The following is a 21940-nucleotide window of genomic DNA, read 5'->3' as shown; positions in this document are numbered from 1 at the left end:
TGTTAAAATCTTCTGGGTCACCGTAGTATCGGTAAATTTGCTCAAAAACTGCGTGCAGACGAGGTTCATGGAGGTTCCCGGAAATCCCATCTGATCAGACGTTGGAGAAAGCGATTGACACGTGCAGAATAGTTCACAGAAAAAAAGGCATTAACGTGCACAGGCACCAGGAAATACTATGGGCTCCTTTTACGAAGCCGCTTTAGCGGCTTTATTACATGCAACTTTTTAGCACGCGCTAATCCCCGCGCTAGCTGAAAAACTACCACCTGCTCAAGAGGAGGCGGTAGCAGCGAGCGCGGCTGGCAAATTAGCACGCGCTATTACGCGTACAAGGAGCCCTATGTCATAGGCATGAATCATAGGCATGCACATGATAAGTGTCCATCGATCCCATTGGAGGGTGGGAGAGGAGGGGCGGAGACCTACCTACAAGCAAGCCATACAAATAGGAAAACACAAGATATGTATGATTTTTTTTCTACACTGTTTCGGCAGGACATGGTGCTCTTACCTTGTATTTTTGAATTTTTAACAAATGTGCATGAGATGCACCTTTGACACATGTGCATAAGGCATGCTTCTAATCCACATGTATCAATGCTACCAGCACTTCTATACATACCATTACATTTGGAACGATAAATGCCGGCACTTCATTATATGCATTATCAGGTCATCGTCCGGAGTGCTCATTTTAATACATTTCAAAACAATTCTCGGAGGCTGCTACATAGAGTGGAAAATACCGCAAATAGCCATCTTGTGCATTGGTAGCTGAAATACCCTCCAAAACGTCAGCAGTGACGAGTGGAGTACCTCAGGGCTCCGTCTTAGGGCCGATTCTATTCAATTTATTCATAGGAGATTTGACCCAAGGGCTTAGAGGAAAGGTATCACTGTTTGCCGACGACGCCAAACTATGCAACATAGTAGACAAAAGCAGTGTGCCTGACTTTATGACGCAGGACCTACGGCAGCTAGAACAGTGGTCATCAACTTGGCAGTTAGGCTTCAATGCTAAAAAATGTAAAGTAATGCACCTAGGCAAAAAAAATCCACACAGAACATACACACTAAATGGTGAAACCTTGTCCAGGACCACGGTGGAACGAGATTTAGGAGTGATCATTAGCAATGATATGAAGGCTGCCAATCATGTGGAGAAGGCTTCGTCCAAGGCAAGACAAATGATGGGCTGCATCTGTAGGGGTTTTGTCAGCAGAAAACCTGAAGTTATAATGCCACTGTACAGATCCATGGTGAGACCTCATCTCGAGTATTGTGTTCAATTCTGGAGACCACACTACCGGAAAGATGTGTTGAGAGTTGAGTCGGTTCAGCGAATGGCTACCAGGATGGTCTTGGGGCTCAGGGATCTCACGTATGAAGAAAGGTTAAAAAAACTGCGGATGTACTCACTGGAGGAGCGAAGAGAGAGGGGGGACATGATTGAGACCTTTAAATATATCACGGGGCGTATAGAGGTGAAAGATGATATCTTCAGTCATACAGGGTAACCAGAGGACACTCGCTGAAAATCAGGGGAGGGAAATTTCAAGGTGATGCTAGGAAGTACTTCTTCACCGAAAGGGTGGTTGATCATTGGAACGAGCTGCCTCAGCAGGTGATTGAGGCCAACAGCGTGTCAGATTTTAAGAGAAAATGGGATATTCATGTGGGTTCTATAGGGGAGTAAGAATCAGGGAGTGGGTCATTGGTATGGGCAGACTCGATGGGCTATGGCCCTTTTCTGCCGTCAATTTCTATGTTTCTATGTTTCTATACTTTAGCATTAAACTGGTTAGATCTGGTTTAGCATCGATCATTAAAGGCGCGGTAAGCTTAGAGCATATGGGCCTAAGTAAATTTGCAAGACGTAAGACCTACTACCCTTCTGGAATGCAAAAAAGCATAGACTGTGCTTATGTTTTCTTTATGCTTTTTGTTACAGATCATGATTATTTTTAGTGTTTTATACTATTATGTTTTACGTATTTTGTAAATTGCGCTATGCTTTTTTGGATTGCACAGTTCTACCGCATTAGTACATCAATAAATATGTATACTAGCAATATTTTTCTTTTTCAGATTGGTGCAGATATATGTGGATTTTTTGACAACGTCTCAGAAGAACTGTGCAGACGATGGATGCAAGTTGGCGCTTTTTATCCGTTTTCAAGAAACCACAATGCAGAGGGATATAACGTAAGGCTGAATGGACATGTTTGTAAACGTTTTAATAGTAGAGTGCAGTGCAGTGGAGGAGTAGCTCGCTGGTTAGTGCAGTGGCCTGAGAGCCTGGGGAACTAGGTTCAATTCCCACTGCAGCTTCTTTGTAAATCTGGGTGAGTCACTTTTCCCTCCATTACCCCAAGTACAAACTAAATACCTGTACATAGCATGTAAACTGCTTTGATTGTAACCAGAAAAAGTCAGTATATCAAGCCTCTTTACCTCCCCAAAGGCACTCTGACATCCCAGGTAAGGATGAGATGTCATTTGCAACAATATAGGAAATGATATTGAACTATCCCACGAAAAAACCAAAAAAACTCTGTGGAGTGACGATGTTCCTAAATGGACTTTATTTGAAAGTATCAAAGTTCCAAAGGTACACTAAAATCAACCACATAAAATAATTCCATCCACATAAAAGTAAATCATCCACATAAGAGCCTTAAAGGACCTAGTCCGCTAGGGATACAGGACCCAACACGGTCCGCGTTTCGACAAAAAGTCTTCTTCAGGGGTCCCTGGGGGGTCCTATAAAGGTGAGTACGTGGGAAACAATTGTGTGGTGAGCCGGAAGTAAGACACTGCTTGTGTTTGCAACATTCTAGAGCTCAGACTGTGATGTCATAATGCCTCATTCCACCAATGCCTAAGCTCCGTCCTCATCTGCGCAAGCTTCAAACACTTTAAAATCCTAAGTAGCAAAAAACAAAAGGAACTGACCCCAAAATATCCACAAAGAAGAAAATCCAGAGAAAACCAAAAAAAACTCTATGGAGTGACGATGTTCCTAAATGGACTTTATTTGAAAGGTACACTGAAATCATCCACATAAAAATAAATCATCCACATAAGAGCCTTAAAGGACCTAGTAGCATTTGCAATGGAAAAGAACTATCCCATGCCATTTACAAATGAGAAAACACATTTTCCTGCAAAGTTGGGAGCCAGTTTTTGCACATTGATAAGAGATACATGCACAATTTAATGAGGTAATAAGTGCTTGATTGATTGATTTAAATATTTATATCCAGCAATTCTATGTGACTTACAACAGAACATACATAGTAACAATAAGTAAACAATAAATTAATAATACAATATTTGATTGAAGTTTCATGCAGATATCCCCTATGTGCTATTCTATAACTTGGCACCTAACTTTTCCCATGCAGAACCCAAAAGGGAATGTGGCCATGGGAGTGGCATAGGAAGGTCTTTGGCATTCCACACCTCACTTTAAGCACTGGACTTATGCCTGTTTCTTCCAGTTAGGCATAAGTTTGGCATGATCTGCCCTTATTCTATAAAGATCCCAAATCCATATTAGTAGTCAGCGATATTATCCACAATTAAGTAGGGGAAGTAGACACATCAATCGTAGAAAAACCTTTACCTAATCTTCTTAAAAGACCTCAGGGGCTACCCTCAGATAGAAAACTCTAACGCAGAAAACTCTAACGATAGAAAACTCTAACGCAGCCTGATAAAAGGGGGCCTTAGATAGGTATGAATTGGCAATCATCATTCAAAAAAAGAACATAAGAAAACTATCCAAATCTCTCATATCAATTAATTCACCTTAATTTTTAGCCTCAAGATCCAGCGTACTTTGGAGAAGATTCACTGTTGGTGCAAACCTCCAGGCACTACTTGAACATTCGTTATATGCTACTGCCTTATCTCTACACTCTCTTCTACCGTGCTCACACCAGAGGCGACACAGTAGTGAGACCAGTAATGCATGAGTAAGTAGAAAAAAGAAAAGGAAAAGGAAATATAGAAACCTATATTATTATAAGTAATTGTGCTTGCTCAATATTTGCATAGATTTCTAGTGAATTGAAAGTGGGATTTCAGAAATTTATTTATTCAATTTTCTATACTGTTCTCATAATGGAAATCTGAACGGTTTACATGAATTTTTCCCTGTCTGTCCTGGTGGGTTTATAATCTATCTAATGCGCCTGGGGCAATGGGGGGATTAAGGCCCAAATTCTGTAACTAGCGTCTAATGTTGGGCACCTATTTCGGAGGCGCTCAACTAGATAGGCGCCTATCTAAATTGAATAACAAGCTCAAGTAAGCTTTTTAATCAGCACTAATTGAAACCTAGGTGCTTATCAAGAAAGAGCGATTCTATAACAAGGCGCCTCTAAAAATTATGCGGCTTTCAAAAAAAAAAAAGGTGCTATGCATGTTAGGCGTGGGCGTGGCTTCGTGTTAGGCGCCTTATTACAGAATCGCTGCTCTTAAGCGTGCTTAAGTGCTCGCATGGGCACCAAAGTTTTAGTTGTGGTTCGAGCTGGCCTGTTTATTGGGCGCTAAATCTTAACTCTGTAACTTTTAATCATTGTAAACCGCATAGAACTTCACGGTCCTGCGGTATATAAACTGTTATTATTATTATTAAAATAGGTGCCCATAGAGGTGCCGCTCAGCGCGATTTACTAAACAGCACCCAATTGTACTTGAATCGCTCTGAATGGTGCCTATATTGGCGCTTAACTTTTGAGCGCTTCTTATAGAATTTGCCCCTAAGTGACTTGCCCAGGGTCACAAGCAGCACTGTGGGTTTGAACTTGTCCAACTTTTGTTTTGAATCCCCAGAGGGTGTTTTCCCCTATAACAGCCTTCAGGAAGAGCGTTCCAGTTTTCCAACACTTTCTGGGTGAAGAAGAACTTCCTTACGTTTGTACGGAATCTATCCCCTTTCAACTTTAGAGAGTGCCCTCTCATTCTCCCTACCTTGGAGAGGGTGAACAACCTGTCTTTATCTACTTTGTCTTGAGTCCCTGGAGGGTGTTTTCCCCTATAACAGCCTCCGGAAGAGCGTTCCAGTTTTCCACCACTCTCTGGGTGAAGAAGAACTTCCTTACGTTTGTACGGAATCTATCCCCTTTCAACTTTAGAGAGTACCCTCTCGTTCTCTCTACCTTGGAGAGGGTGAACAGTCTGTCTTTATCTACTTTGACTTGAGTCCCTGGAGGGTGTTTTCCCCTATAACAGCTTCCGGAAGAGCGTTCCAGTTTTCCACCACTCTCTGGGTGAAGAAGAACTTCCTTACGTTTGTACGGAATCTATCCCCTTTCAACTTTAGAGAGTGCCCTCTCATTCTTCCTACCTTGGAGAAGGTGAAAATTGAGGAATCAGCGCGGTGGTGGCTGGACGCTGAAAAGATTGCGCCGCAACATTGCAAAAGGCAGCTGGCGGGGGGGGGTGGGGGTGAGGAATGTATACAGGGGGAGGGATGTATAGACTGCCCCTATGTGGTTTTAAAACTCATAGATAAGCCGCGGCTTGTAGCATGGGGCGGCTTATCTAAGAGTTTTAAAACATGTATAAGTATTTTTTGTGGCCTGTACACTGGGGTGGCCTATATGAGGGGAAATACGGTACATCATAAAAATAAAAGTAAAGGAGGGTATGGGGGAGGGGAAAAACAGCATGGCATGGGGGTCGCTTCATAGAATCGGTTCTTTATAAAACAATGCTGTAATTGAGGAGTGGTTACTATCTTGTAAAGTCCGAGCTGACAATATAACAATCTTTTTGAGCCAAACCTGTTCTTTCCAGTCCTGAGTGTATCCCCGGAAGAAGCCGACTCAAGTTTGGCGAAACAGGCACCGTTGGGATTGGACTGGTGAAACCATTTTTTGAGATAAGTTTAGTGGCTCTTTTTGTATAAGTCAGATGTTATTATTCAATATCCAGTGTGCATCTAATTACATATTATAACAATTACAGGAAGTTTTATGCGCTACACACAAGGATTTAATGTGGGTGCAGTAGGAGTTGCGATCAAAAAATCAAAAATGAAAGATTAGATATTAATATACACATATAAAAAGTGTTACAGGGTCAGTGATTGAAATCTGGAACTGATAAGCCTCAGACTTGAATCTTTAAGTATTCCATCAGTTTCTGAGCAGGTTTCCGAGATCCTTTTTCCTCTCCTATATTATTGAACACCTTTGTTTTGTCACTGGAAGTCATATTTCTACATGTTATAGCACTTGGAAGTGAAAATGGGTTCATAGACAACGGAAAGGCGCGCCCAGACAATTGAGCGCAGCGCGGAGGCGTGCGCCGCTCAGAATTACTGTTTTTAGGGGCTCCCACAGGGGGTTTTGTTGGGGAACCCCCACACTTTACTTAATAGACATCGCGCCGGCGTTGTGGGGGGGTGTGGGGGGTTGTAACCCTCCACATTTTACTGTAAACTTAACTTTTTCCCTAAAAACAGGGAAAAAGTGAAGTTTTCAGTAAAATGTGGGGGGTTACAACCAGTGCTCCCTCTAAGCGGGCGGGTGTTGTGAGCAAACTTTTTTTCGCTGTGAGCTAAAAATATCGGGCGCCAGCAAGTTATGAGCCAACTCGCCCGATTCTCCTCTCGCCGCCCTGCCTTCTGCCGTACGCCGTGCGCTGTGACGATAAACTTGTGCGCTGCGATGTAATATTTTGTGCGCCAGCGCACGCCAGCGCAGCTTAGCGGGAACACTGGTTACAACCCCCCACACCCCCCACAACGCCCCCACAACGCGGCGCGATGTCTATTAAGTAAAGTGTGGGGGGTTCCCCCCCACACACCCCCCCGTCAGAGCCCTAAAAACATTAATTTTGAGTGGGGCGCGTCTCCGCGCTGCGCTCAATTGTCTGGGCGCGCCTTTGTCCCGGCGCGCTTTTGACCTGACACCATGAAAATGCCTTCATAAAACTACTCTCTGTGTAAATTAACTTTCTTCCGCATGCCACATGCATAGTTGCTTGCCAATGGAATTTAAAAAATCAGGCTTTTTTTTTTTTGTTATTTTTTAGATAGCTCTCAGAATGTATTGTGGGTTTTTAAAAAAAAAATCTTTATTCATTTTCAAATATTAACAGTGCATTGCAAAAATTTTAAACATAAACTAATCAGGAAAAGCACTTTAAATATACAAACATTCTAAAAGCAATAAGAACATAAGAACATAAGCAGTGCCTCTGTCGGGTCAGACCACAGGTCCATCCTGCCCAGCAGTCCGCTCCCGCGGTGGCCCAAAAACAGGTCAAGACCTGTCTGAATCATCAGAAGGGGCTCCCCTGCCACCTTGGTTTCCCATTTAAGTCCTGCCTTCCTATCGAAGTCCTAGCCCTCCGGTCTACACATGCACGACCAGGTTGGGTTACTCATTTCCTGGTTAACTTCCTACACCCGTGTTACATCCCAGCTCCTCCCTCAGTATCCCACGATCCCTCTATCCCTCAGGAATCCATCCAATCCCTGTTTGAATCCTTGTACCGTATTCTGCCTGATCACTTCCTCCGGTAGCGCATTCCAAGTGTCCACGACCCTTTGGGTGAAAAAAAACTTCCTTGCATTTGTTTTGAACCTGTCTCCCTTCAGTTTCTCAGAATGTCCCCTCGTATTTGCTGTCCCCTTCAGTCTGAAGAATCTGTCCCTATCCACCCTCTCTATGCCCCTCATGATCTTGAAGGTCTCTATCATATCTCCCCTGAGTCTCCTTTTCTCCAGAGAGAAGAGCCCCAGCCTATCCAGCCTCTCGGCGTATGAGCAGTGTTCCAGCCCTTTTACCATTTTCGTTTTAATCATTTTCTCTCCCCTTCCTCCCATTCATCCACAAAAGTATAACCACATATAGAATTTCAATAAACTAAATACAAGAAATAATGATGCCTTCCTACCTCCCTCCCTCCCACCCTGGATGTGTGAGGAAAATAACTAAGATGAAGAGGTTTATGACAACTAATGTGATTCAACAAATGATGTCAACGGGCTCCACACCCTTCTAAATGCATTACTATAGCCCAAAAATTCAGCGTTCATTCTTTCATATTTGTAACTGCAACATAAGTTCGCCCACCAAAAAGTATAATTAAGTCTATCATAACTCTTCCAATTGCGTGTAATCATCTGCATTGCTATACCCGTCATTATTAAGAAAAGCCGGCTTTTATAACGATCCAAAGAAGGTTTAACATGTAGTAAAGTAGCACAAATTATGGCTTCATAAGTCAATGGTATCGATGACCCAAATACAACATTAATTTGGCCCCATATCGACTTCCAAAAATTAAGTATCAAAGGACAATAAAACAACAGATGATCCAAAGTCCCTATATCAAGATGACAATGCCAGCATCTATTAGATTTAGAACTGTCTAACTTTTGCAAACGAACTGGGGTCCCAAAAATCCCATGCAACAAGAAAAACCAAGTTTGTCTCATAGATGCTGTCGCTGTACAGGCATTTTTTAAACTTGAAAAGCTGAGATCCTGATGAGCTCTTGAACGGTCAGGATTGCTGATTTTCTTCTGCTGCCGAGAACTGAAGCAACACAGAGGTTTCCACTTTTCATATTAATCACTATGAATTCAATAATTGCTAGTTTTCATAACCCTCTACATCCCCAGTCCTGCAATTATTAATAATGCCATTGTTTCAATACCTGGGAAAAAGCTTTATTAGGCACATACTATATAGCGTACACATCCAATTTATTACATTAATTCAAAAACTTTCAATACCACTCGGGTCTCTTCAGAGAGCAGCTTTTTAACTATATCATAGATGAAAGCTGACAGTAGCTTAGAAGGACTTAAATGAATAGCAGCCAGATAAGAATGATTCCAAATTACCTGATTCAACTGATAATAATGAACAGGTAGAGAACAGGAATAAAAGTCATTGTTACGTGCATGTGTGCTAATATCAGAAGTCTAAGAAATTAAATTGAATAGTTAGGAAATGGAGGCCATATTTTACAAAAGCTGCAGTGAACACGGAGGCCAATTTAAAATACATTTATTTAAAACATTTATATTCCGTATATCCAGCGATTCTACGCGGATTACAAAATAACATGCATAATAAAATCACAGGGAAAAAAAAAACCATAACAAAGACAATAACCACATCAACACAACACATCACTGATTTCAGCGAGCTATGAAACCACCATTTGTCCCAGCAAAACGGCACAAAATGCCGATTCAGGGTTCAAAAGAGCGCAAAAACAGTACAGTCTTCAAACCGCTCTTAAACTGCAACTCACTGCTGGCCTGCCTCAAGTCCTGTGGCAACATGTTCCAACAGGCAGGCCCCTGTACAGAGAACATGGTTTTATGCATAGGCAGCGGAATGCTGCTTTGTTTGGGGGGGGCCCGGGTGCTCTGCCCTAGCACATGACCTCTAAACAGCTCCTGAGTCCCCTATCCACCTCCTCTCAGGGCTTTAATTAAATCTTCAGCAGCCTCAGCACAGTATCCACAATCAGGCCTGTTCCCGGAAGCAGAATGAAGGGTTCTGGGGCAGGCCTGCTGGCTGGCGCTGCACGGCGGATGCACAGTGGCTGTCCAAAGATTTAAGAAGGATGGGTGGGAGGAGGGCTGCCCCCCCCCACAAAAAAAAAAGCGACCGAGAATTTTTGGGTAGGCCATGGCCCCCGTGGCCTCCCTCGTTCTGACACCTGCGGTTTTACGGAACCCTGCCAACCATATTACACTCAAAGATGGCACATCCAACAGCAACTTGTCCATCGAACGAAGTTCTGCTTCGGCCGATATAAATGTAACAATGATCGCATGTAACAACGATACACGGTTAGGGTTGCCAGATTCCATGATTGTAAAATCCATACACCCTAGACCCGCCCCCCAGTCCCTAGACCCATCTCTGCCCCAGTCCTATCCAAGCTCCGCCCCCCAGGCAGGAGGCAATCCACGCATGCGCAGATTGCCTCCTGCCCGACACAATTGAGTAGAAGCTTTTCAAAACCCGGATAAAGTGCCCGGTTTTGAAAAGCCGTCCAGACCCCTGGACATGTCCTCAAAAGGAGGACATGTCCGGGGAAAATCCAGACATCTGGTAAACCTATACATGGATCTCTGTTTCTACAGAATGATGTGGAATTAAAAAACAAACAAACCATCTTTAGAGTGATAACATCCTTGTGTAAATGTCTAAAAATAACCCTCATAAGGTTGTGCAAACTTCCCATGGCCAACACGTATCTGCTGATGAAGGACATCCTAAGCCAGTGATCTCCAACCTTTTTCATGTTAAGGGCCGCAGTGTCAATATGACAAAGCTCCGAGGGTCACCCAAAGATGTGAAGTTTACACATACAACTAATTTTGTAAACCACCTTGGCCTGATTATTCAGAACTGGGCATTAAACCTAATATTGATTCTACAACACTTGAAGGACATATTTTAAAAGAACTCATTTTATTTTGGATTGTCAACGGTAACAAATTCCATAAATGAGACACCTGAGACTATTTGTAGGACAATCAAGCCATTGTGACATCACTGATGAGGTTGGCTCTTAGGCATTGGTGGAGTGAGGCATTATGACATCACAATCTCAGCTCTGCTTCCCAAAGTCTGAAACTCTTCACACTATTACTACTACTATGAATTATTTCTATGGCGCTACCAGATGCATGCAGCGCTTTACAGAGCCACAAAGAAGACAGTCCCTGCTCAAAAGAGCTTACAATCTAAATAGACAAAACAGACAAACAGGATGTCATGGATACAGTTAAGGGGAACGGTTAATCAACTGGCTGGGTTGGAGGGCAGAGGAGTAGGGTTAAGGATTGAAGGCTATGTCAAAAAGGTGGATTTTCAGTCTGCTCTTAAACAAGGGAAAGTGCTTGATGGACAAACTGTGGTAATTTATTCCAGGCATAGGGGGCAGCTAGATGAAAGGAACCAAGTCTGCAATTGGCAGTGGAGGAGAAGGGTAACGCTAAGAGCAGCTTATCTGAGGAATGGAGTTCTCTGGGAGGTGTATAAGGAGAGAGAAGAGAGGAGAGATATGGAGGGGCAGCAGAATGAACACACTTGTAGGTCAGCAATGAACTATATGTGATGGCGGATAAGGAGCCAGTGAAGTGATTTAAGGAGAGCGTAGCGAGTTTGGTAGAAGATGAGTCGCGCTGCAGAGTTTTGTCCAGATTGCAAGATACCAGAGTTGTGCTTTATTAAGTGTGCATTCAGTTCAATACTATGCGTTAAATCAATTTAGGACACGTTAAACTATAAATTAATGCTTGTTAAAACTTTTTTAAAAACTGTAATCATTTTTCATGAAGACACGTTTCCTGAAAACCAAGAAAGATTGCAAATGATAGGAAATGAACCCAGAATTTTCCCCCTTTGCACATAACCAGGAAAATATGCGATGCAAATAGATTTCTGCTGAAAATAGCATCCCTCCCTCCCTGCTCATCCTTCCCTGACTCAGCAATTCATTTAGAGTTTGGGGGATGCTGTCCTGATTTCTTTGTATTTTATCCAATTAATGTCAGCAATCCCTGTCTGAACATCACGTACCGTCCTGCCATAACTCAAAGTTTTTATACTGTATGTTACTGATTGTGTGTCATTTGTCTGACTAGATAAGATTATGAGCTCTAATGAGTAAGTTATATGTGTCTGTAAAGTACTACATACATCTTGTAGCACTATAGAAATGATGCTTTGGCTTACGGTTACCAGCCATCTGGATTTCCACGGACAGGTCTTCCTTTTGAGGACATGTCCGGAGGTCTGGATGGCTTTTCTGGGTTTTGAAAAGCTTCCAACAAATCGTCGTTCTGCCCGACGAGAGCAGGCAGCGGGGGGGTGGGGCTAGGGTGGGATGGGGGCAGGACTAGGGCATAATGGAGTGGGAATGGGTGGAACTGAGCAGGCCTGGGGGTAGGTCTAGGGGTCTGAATTTTCCGTTTGGAAAATCTGGTACCTCTACTTTGGCTACTAGTAGTAGTAGTAGTAGTAGTAATTATTAGTTACTAAGACCTATTGCCATATGCAGTGCTCCCCCGAGATTCACGCGAGTTCCGTTCCAGGAACCCCTGTGAATCTTAAAAACCCGCGAATACGGTTTTTCATGGGGGAGCCTTAAGTGAGCAGCGGGAGAAGACAGCAGGAGAGCAGCCGGAGTGCCGCGAGTGCAGGAAATCACTCGCAGTATGCTCCAACCGCCTCTTCCTGCATGAAGTCGGGCCTTATACAATCAGGAGCTGCGTGTCAAAGCAGCTCCTGATTGGATAAGGCCCGACTGATTGGATAAGGCCCGACATGCAGAAAGAGGCGGTCGGAGCGTACCACGAGTGATTTCCTGCATTCGCGGCGCTCCGGCTGCTCTCTCCTGCCTCTCCCACTGCCCTCTTCTTGGCGGTTCACGATTGGAAATTCCGCGAATGACCAGGATCGCGAACCGCCGACCACAAACAACCGGGGGAACACTGTATACTCAACTATAAGCTGAGATTTTTTTTTTACTCCCTCACCCCCTCCACAAACACACACACAAAAAAAGTCCCAACATTGGGATCTCAGTTTATATTTGAGTTGATACCAATTTCTTTCCTTCCTCTTCCCCCTGTGTTGATTGGCATTTCTCTTCTTACTGGTATCTCCTTGGCACTGCCACTGCAAAGTTACTGCAAGCTGCACATGCTGTTTTGAAGAAGGAGGGGGCCAGAAGGCCTTGAGCATACACAGATGATAAGGCCCCAGAATGGCCCCGCTTGCAGTCATATCAGTGTCAACAGCGACTGGCCAGAAGGAGGAACCAGTAAGAAGAGAAATGGCTGTCACCATAGTTGAGGGGAGGGAGAAGAGAGAAAAAAGTGCTGGTTACCATGGGGATAGGGGGAAGGGAAGAGAGAGGTCTAATCACTATGGCAGGGTGAGCAGGGAAGAGGGAGAGAAGTGGTCAACACAGGGGGTATCAGAGAGGGAGAGAAATGTTGATTATCATGGGGAAGTGGGGGGGGGGGGGCGGAGAGGTCAGAGAGGGAAAAAAATGCTGCAGATCACCATTCAGGGCCTACAGATGGGTCCAAGAGGGGGCTTCATCTGTTTGGGGGGAGGGAATTGTAGGGGAGATGGGAGGGACACAAGAAGTGAGGAAGTAGAAGTTCTTTCAGTTCGGGGGTGGCAGTGGAGGAGGAGGAGGAAGAAAGGGGCATCATGGGAAGGGAGGGAAGGGGAGAAATGCTGGACACTACAGGACATAGGGGAAGGGTAAGAATGCTGGACACCACATGAGATTGAAAAAGTCCTCTACTATCATGCTGGCTATCAATAATGTACTGATTTCAATTTAAAATTATTCTGATCGCTTTTAGACCATTACACGATCATACTCCAATCTTGTTATTTTTATATTTATTTAGGTTCTATTCAGATGAAGCAACATGGGGTGTGGATCGACAGTTCCTGTGGGGTCCTGGGCTTCTTATTACACCAGTGTTAGATCCAGTAAGTCTGATATAGTTTTACACCTTGCACCAAATTCACTATATGGCACTGAAAAATTGGCACCGATAAAAAAATGAATGCTAAGCGTTATTCCATAAACAGGACTCCCGTTTATAGAATGCCATCTAGCGCCAGGATCTGTGCCTAACTTCTGGGTATGAGGATTTATACCATCTGATCAGGCATATTCTTGGAATGCCCATGACTCATCCAGGCCTCTCACACGACCACGCCCCCTTTTCAGATCTGTGCACTAGAATTTACACATGTGCAGGGGTCAGAGCTACAATCGTAGCACTCTGAGGCTGTGGGTTCAAATCCCTCGCTGCTCCTTATGACCCTGGGCAAGTCACATACTATACAGAGTGGAAAATTTTCTAAAAGCCTGGAACATATCTTAGACAGGACCAATATTAAAAAAAAAAAAAATCCCCCAACGAAGTACAATAAAAAGGCAAAACATATGTAAGGTTCCCAGATTTTACATTTGTAAAATCCAGACCCAAAGACCCGGCCATCCGTGCTCCGTCATGCCCCAGTCCTGCCCCTAATCCCGCCCCCACTGCTTGCTCTGGTCGGACAATGCAATGGCATCACGTGGCATCCGCGTCTCTTGCTCGACACAATTTCGGGGGAAGCTTTCCAAAACCCGGACAAAGTGCCAGATTATGAAAAGCCGTCCAGACCCCGAGACATGTCCTCAAAAGGAGGACATTCCGGGGAAATCTGGTAACCCTAAACATATGTGACCCCCTTCCTGAAAAATTCCTCTGCTGTAAAAGCAGTGGTGGAGGATTTTTCAGGTGGTCGCTGAGTCTTAACTGTGGCTAGAGAGGAGTTGTGGGAGGTCCCTTTTTCCCAGGAGGGAGGGGGAAGGTTATAAAAGGGAAGGGAGGAGTATGATCCTGACTTTTTTGCTTGTTACTTTCTCCCACCAAAGCTCAAAACCGAGGGAGACTCTCAGAGCAATTTGGGAGGGAACTCACAAGTCTGTGTGAATAATGGAGACAAAAGAGAATAGAAAGTGACAGGAGAAAATCTGTTGATAGAACCAAATTGTCTGCTGTTACTGAAAAAGCTGTAAATAATGGCCTCCAAGTGAGAAAGGAAGGGATGGGGGAAAATCTTTTGATGGAACTGGAGTAACTGCCTTTCATTGATTAAATGTAAATAGCTCAAAGACTGTTCCTCAAATCAACTTTAAATAAAGTTCCAATTTGGTTCACTCATACCTTGGACTGAGCTGTCTTTTACATCAGAAAGAGATTAAGGCGTTCGAGTGAGACCCTGGAGTTGCTCATCCTCTGATTTACTGGATCTCTCCGGCCCCAGCCTATGCCTAAGCTCGAGTGTGATCTGTGAGTCCACAAGGGACTGAAAACAGCTGTGTGAGAGATTTTTGCAACTCAAACATTTATTTATTTATTAAAAATTGTATGCACTCCCTACGACTATGCGGTTTCCAAGTCACATACATAAAATCTTGTTTCCCTGTGATTTCCACATATAACGTAGACATGTCTGGACAACATCAAAGAAACATGATCACATTACAGAAGCCTATCTCCAATCGCACTGGCTTCTGATCCCAGCAAGAATACAATTTAAATTCTACTGTCTACTATTTAAGACTTTATACGGAGACAGCCCAAACTACCTGAACAACCGCCTCATCCACAACACCTCAACCAGACATAGGAAAACTCAAACCCCATTCTCATACCCCCCAATTAAGGAGGTCAAACGGAAAAAACTATATGATGGCCTCCTAGCCACTCAAGCAGCCAAACTAGACAACCAAATCGCCAATCTACTGATGGCATCCCTAGACTACAAAACTTTTAGAAAAGAAATAAAGACCATACTCTTCAAGAAAACTCTGAAAAAAGAAATAATACTGCAAGTCTCAAACTCCACCTCTCACTAAAGCCAACTACCCCAAACAAATAACCTTACCCATTTCTCACTCTTTTTGAAAATGATCAATTTTTTTTTTTTTTTTTTTGTAAGTTCTTGTTGTAATACATCTTGGATAATTCTTTTGTAATCCACCTTGAACTGCAAGGTAATGGCGGAATAGAAATCCCTAATGTAATGTAATGTAATCATAGACATCCCCCCAATATAAAATATCAAAAGTTCAAGGCAAAACCACATTCACATCAAATCAAATGATCGACTCTAAAGTAGATAGCCACACCAATTCACATTGGCATGCAAATCAATTCAGAAATACAGCATGCTTTAAATCATACGTTAATGACAGGGAAATCTCAAGAGGATATTGTGTATCAATTTTGTCTGTAAGTTTATCGGTCTAGCCCATTATATGTAAATTTTAAATAGTATGTCTAAATTTATGTTTATTTTTATTTTATTGTAATTCGCTTAGTAAATTTCGAATAAATGATTCATCAAATTATAATAAAACTTGATAAACTTGAAACTTGATGAAAGGAATAAGCAATAGCATAAGAAAGCATTGGCAAATAATTGCGTTATCAGCATTTTCTTAAAGGACATCCTCTCAATACAGAATCGTAAAATACTAGGCAGGGCATTCCATAATTCTACACCAGCCACAGATATCATTGATGCTCCGATCTTGACATGCATAATCGACATTCTTCCCTCCAAACTTGTATCTTGTATCTTTTTGTGAGCGCTATGGTCTGGTGCGTGACCCCCTCCCCCACCCCAACCCGAAGAGCTCTCCCGAGCCCTGTGCCATGCGGTGGAGGCGGGAAACTAGGACTACACGTACATAAAGTTCCTTTTACTTAGCTACGGTAAATTAAAGGGTGCAAAGATAGTACTGCTATTTATGGAGTCCCATTTGGCTGGCTAACATATGGGTTCTTTTACGGAGCTGCAATAAAAATTAGTGCCCATATGCGAGTCTTTCCCACGTTTGAAAGCCTTTTTTTAAAAAAATGTTATTTATTGTCTTTTATTTACATCAAAGGCAACTATGCAACCTGCTCCGTCGCCATCTTAGTTTTCTCTCCCGTAAGCCATTTTTACCGTGACCATAAACTCCCCAAGCTTCCAAGTGTATTTCAATCTTGATATCCCACCTATCATAAAATGTCTAAGCGGCTTATAATAAAAAAAAATATTAAAAAGTGTTAAAACAAAATTTGGCAGTGAAGAAAAAGGAGAATGAACTACAACTCGCCTCTCGATTTTCTATATTGAGCATTATGGCCATGTGCAAATGCTACAAGAAGAACCAAGGACAGAACTGACCTCCAAAGGTCACACGATAACAATAAACAACCAGTGGAAATGACTCAGATTCATAAATGTTTATTGGGATCTTCATAAACCCAACATGGGCCGTGTTTTGGCTACAGAGCCTTTATCAGGGGTCTTATCAAGAGCGTAGCTACCCAAATATGTAGAATTATAATTATGGTGATGAATGTCAAACAAAAGGATGCTTGCAGCGTTTACAAATGATATCTCATGAAATGAAATTTCCGGCATCGATCCCACTACCCAACCCACCCATTGCTCCACCCAACCCTGTCCATCACTCTGCCCCGCCACCCATTGCTCCGCCCCTAGCACAGCCAATTTGCATAGTAAGGGTCAACGGCACCCGGGGCGGTGTTGCCCCTCCCCCACTCTGTTTCCCACCTCCCTGCCGTAAGCATGCCCCTTCCCTTTCTTCATACCTTTTAAATTTCTCCGGAATGAGCAGCAATCCCACGTTGGTGTTGGCTCGCCCTTTGGCATCACTTCCTAGGCGTGGGTCCCAGGAAGTGACATCAGAGAGAGCGCCGATGCCAGTGCAGGCAGCAACCTCGTGCCAGGGAAATAAAAAAAAGGTACGGGGGAAGGCGAGGGGCAGAGAGGAGGAGGGGTACCAAGCCTTAGCAAGATGGCACCCAGGGAGAACCACCTCCCTGCCCGCCCCCCTTTACTACGCCACTGTCAGAGGCAAAAGTAGTTGACTCCCCATACCCTGGCATCAGGAAAAGCCTTCATAAAAGGTCACTTCCTGCTGCCTCAGAATTAGCAGCAGTAGGAAATGAACTTTTAAGAAGGCCTTTCCTGCTGCCAGGGCACGGAGAAGCAACTTAACAGGAGATTCTGGCTCATCAGCAGGAGAAGACCCGCTAAAGCAGGAGTCTCCCGCGGAAAGCTGAAGACTTGGCAGGTCTGGATTAAGTATTGCTGAATATCAGTAGTTGGTCCCTGCCTGGTTAAATTGTTTTGAATATTGACCCCCCTAAGTGTAACTTTAACAAGAATTTAGCTTTATTTATCCTATGATACTGTGATTTTTGGCATGGAAATGAGAGCAAAAAGTCAGATTTCTGCGAACAACAATAAATTGTTACTTATAATGACTGGGGTTGCCATTCAACAAATTACATATAATTGGAAGGATTGGAGGAGACTAAATTACAGTTTTTGGTGGAACTCTTTGTGCCATATCTATAAAATGGAAAGATTTATTGCAGTACAAAGAGGGTATTTCAAGAAATTTCAGGATGTGTGGAAACCATTAGCAAAATTTTGTACGGATTAGTTGAAAATGTTTTCCTTTAATGTATCAATTAATTTGGGTAGGGTGAGGGATATTTTATTAATATGTTTTTTATATGATTATGGAATATATGGTAGGGAGGGGTGGGAAGGGGAGGGGTAAAAATTTATGTACTGTACAAATGATAGAATGTAAAATGGTATATTTATTGTTAATGTGATTGAATATATATATACATTTAATGTAATTTTGAAAATGAATAAAGAATTTATAAAAAAAAAAAGAAAAATTTAGCTTTGATTAAAAAAAAAAAAAAGCTTTATAAATCTATTTTTCTATGGTTTCAGGGTACAACCACAGTGAGTGCCTATATGCCTGATGCAGTGTGGTATGAATATGAAACAGTAAGTGCAGTGTATTTGATTGCACCAATAAATTGTGCCATTTGAAGACAGCCTGGCGGGTTGAAAGAATGGTAGGGTTGATGTTGTTTAGGGGAAGAGTGCTGGTGCTGGGCTTGTAGGGGAAGATTTAAAGGGACGGAGTTTTCTTGGTGAAGGAGACTGGGGTAAGCTAGGTGAAGGGGGGGGCTTATGGTTTTGCCAAAGGTGAGGTTAAAAAAAGAGATTCTTTCATACAGCTAAATGTTTGCCTTTTGAAAATATTTTTGTATTTAATTTGTAATGGAGTAAACATCAGGATTTTTGTACCCTCCAAAAATAAATATCTCAATTTACAATTTATATATACAGAATATATATATATATATATAACAATCAGCTTATATACCGCAGGACCGTGAAGTTCTATGCGGTGTACAAAAAATAAATAAATACAGTGTTCCCCCGGTCATTCGTGGTCTGCGGTTCGTGGTCCCAGTCATTCGTGGTATTTTCTGACCACGAACCGCCGACAAGGAGAGGGCAACGGGAGAGGCAGGAGAGAGCAGTCGGAGCGCCGCGAGTGCAGGAAATCACTCGCGGTATGCTCCGACCGCCTCTTCCTGCACTAAGTCGGGCCTTATCTAATCAGGAGCTGCTTTGACACGCAGGTCCTGACTGGATAAGGCCCGACTTAGTGCAGGAAGAGGCGGTCAGAACATACCGCGAGTGATTTCCTGCACTTGCAGCGCTCCAGCTGCTCTCCTGCTTCCCTCTCCCGCTGCCCTCTTCAGGCTTCCCCATGAAAAACAGTATTCGTGGTTTTTCGAGATTCGCGGGGGTTCCTGGAACGGAATCCCCACGAATATCGGGGGAGTACTGTAATTGAATGTAATAAGAACATAAGAAAAGCCATCCAGACCCACGAACATGTCCTCGAAAAGGAGGACATGTCCGGGGAAATCCAGACATCTTTTAACCCTATATACTATAAATTATCTGCTTATAAAAAGATTTTGATGCATGCTCAGATCCTTTTAGAATGACTTTCACATAAAAAAACAAAATACGATAATTTATATATTTTTGTAAATCAGGGTAATAAATATACAAGAAAAACAAGGGTGGACATGAATCTTCCAGCGGATAAACTTGGACTTCATCTCAGAGGAGGCTACATTTATCCTACACAAAATCCAGCAAACACCACAGTATATAGGTAATAATGAACGCTACATTTATAGTTCAAATTAGACAGCAATCAGGGTTTAAGGGCTCCTTTTACAAAAGTGCGCTAGCGGATTTGGCGCACGCTAAAATGCCGTGTGCACTAGCCACTACCGCCTCCTTTTAAGCAGGCGGTAATTTTTCAGCTAGCGTGCGCTAAAAACGCTAGTGCACCTTTGTGAAAGGAGCCCTAAGTGTTGCATCAAAGCCAGAAATGACTATCAGAATTACAGCAATATATTATGTTGGTTTCAGTGTGGGCAAACTTGTCAGACCAGACTTGGACGATCAGAGTTCACTTTCCTCTGGTGTAAGATCTTCAAGTGGGATTTAGGTTTCTGTTTCTTTGGAAATGCAAAAAAATATATGTATAGTTCTAAAGTTTGCCTAACATTTCATAAACAGACATAAAAGAGTTCCGCAAAGAAATAAAAACATTACTGTTCAAAAAATATCTCCCATCACTCTAACCGCCACCCAATGACCTCCCAATCAACGACTTCGGAAATACCCACCTATATTATCTTTTTATCTGCGATCTAGAATGTACTGTAATTCTGCTACACTACACCCGATTCAACCGATCGAGTTAACATGTATTACCTCTGTTAAATGCATTATCTTCCGTTATATGTACTATCTTCTGTAACAAGTATTATCCTCTGTGAAATTGTAGTTCATATCTCACTACTGTTCCTGTAACTTACTTATCCTGAAATGTAACTCTACTGGAATATTCCAGATATTTCTATATTGTAATCCGCCTAGAACCGCAAGGCACAGGCGGAATAGAAATCCCTAATGTAATGTAATATTGGACCTACCTCTCTATATTTTTTTTGTGCTTTCATCCTTATTCTGTGCGACTGCCTTGAAAACCTGACCAGTAATTGGTTAAATTAGTTTGAGAAGAACAGTGTTAAAGCATGTTTAGACCCGCTCTTGGAGCAAACATTCAATGAAGCTACTAAGTCGTAGATTTAAAACAGACCGGAGAAAATATTTCTTCACACAACATGTAATTAAACTCTGGAATTCGTTGCCAGAGGGCGTGGTGAAATCAGTTAGCTTAGCGGAGTTTAAAAAAGGTTTGGATACTTCCCTAAAAGAGAAGTCCATAAGCCATTATTGTTTATGTTTATGCGTTTACTGACCTAAGTGGTTTACAATGTATCAAACTAAAATGAAATTAGGTACAGTACTTGAGAAAAACTACCCTATCTGTCCCGAAGGCTCACAATTTAGCTAAAGTACCTGATTAAAATAAAAATATGTAATACATTTCCAAGATCAAAAATCAAAGAAATAGAAAATAGAAATAATGAAAGAAGATAAAAAATAAAATAAAATAAAACAACTTTAAGAGATGGCTTTATTGAGATGCACTGCTTATGCCTAGGATAAGCAGAATAAAATCTGTTTTACTACTTGGGATCTTGCTAGGTACTTGGGACCTGGGTTGGCCACTGTTGGAAACAGGATACTGGGCTTGATGGACTTTCAGTCTGTCCCAGTATTTCAGCTCTTATGTTCTTATGTGAGCCAAGTATAGGGTAATCAAGCCATTGTGACATCACTGCTGAGTTTGGCTCTTAGGCATTGGTGGAATGAGGCATTATGACATCACAAACTCAGCTCTGGAATGTTGCTACTCTTTGGGTTTCTGCCAGGTACTTGGGACCTGGGTTGGCCGCTGTTGAAAACAGGATACTGGGCTTGATGGACCCTGCGGTCTGTCCCAGTATGGCAATTCTTAGGTAAACATCACATTACTGCAACCTTCAATGCACTGATAGAAACATAGAAACATAAAAAGATGACGGCAGAAAAGGGCCACAGCCCATCAAGTCTGCCCACTCTACTGACCCACCCCTTTAGGTCTGAGTGCTAATGACCTTAACTCGACCCTCGAAGGGACCCCCACGTGGATGTCCCATTTATTCTTAAAGTCGAGCACGTTGGTGGCCTCGACCACCTGCGCCGGAAGTCTGTTCCAGCGATCTACCACCCTTTCTGTGAAAAAATACTTCCTGGTGTCACCATTAAATTTCCCTCCTCTGAGTTTGAGCGGGTGCCCCCTTGTGACCGAGAGTCCCTTGGGAAAGAATATGTCGTTTTCCACTTCGACACGACCTGTGATGTACTTAAATGTCTCAATCATGTCACCCCTTTCCCTGCGCTAATTCACACCCAATGGAGTGGAGAAGTAGCTTAATGCATAATGTAGAGGACTGAGAACCTGGGGAACTTGGTTCGATTTCCACTGCAGCGCCTTGTAAGTCACTTAACCCTCTGTTGCTACAGGTACAAAAGAGTATAGA

General features: G+C 42.7%; 1 protein-coding gene across 4 annotated transcripts in view; it reads left to right on the top strand.

The window, feature by feature from the left end:
* The window catches only part of SI (sucrase-isomaltase), a 179169-nt gene that overhangs the window by 77745 nt on the left and 79484 nt on the right, over positions 1–21940 (top strand). For all 4 annotated transcript variants that reach the window (XM_033957601.1, XM_033957603.1, XM_033957604.1 and 1 more), the window contains 5 exons: positions 2092–2208; positions 3829–3983; positions 13430–13514; positions 18360–18416; positions 19490–19611. In XM_033957601.1, coding sequence (XP_033813492.1) covers positions 2092–2208; positions 3829–3983; positions 13430–13514; positions 18360–18416; positions 19490–19611 — 536 coding nt within the window. The remainder of the gene's footprint in view (positions 1–2091; positions 2209–3828; positions 3984–13429; positions 13515–18359; positions 18417–19489; positions 19612–21940) is intronic.

Source organism: Geotrypetes seraphini, chromosome 9 (assembly GCF_902459505.1).
Source record: "Geotrypetes seraphini chromosome 9, aGeoSer1.1, whole genome shotgun sequence".
Lineage (NCBI taxonomy): Eukaryota > Metazoa > Chordata > Amphibia > Gymnophiona > Dermophiidae > Geotrypetes > Geotrypetes seraphini.
Note: the sequence above shows the minus strand (reverse complement) of the source record. Positions and strands in the feature narration are given on the sequence as shown.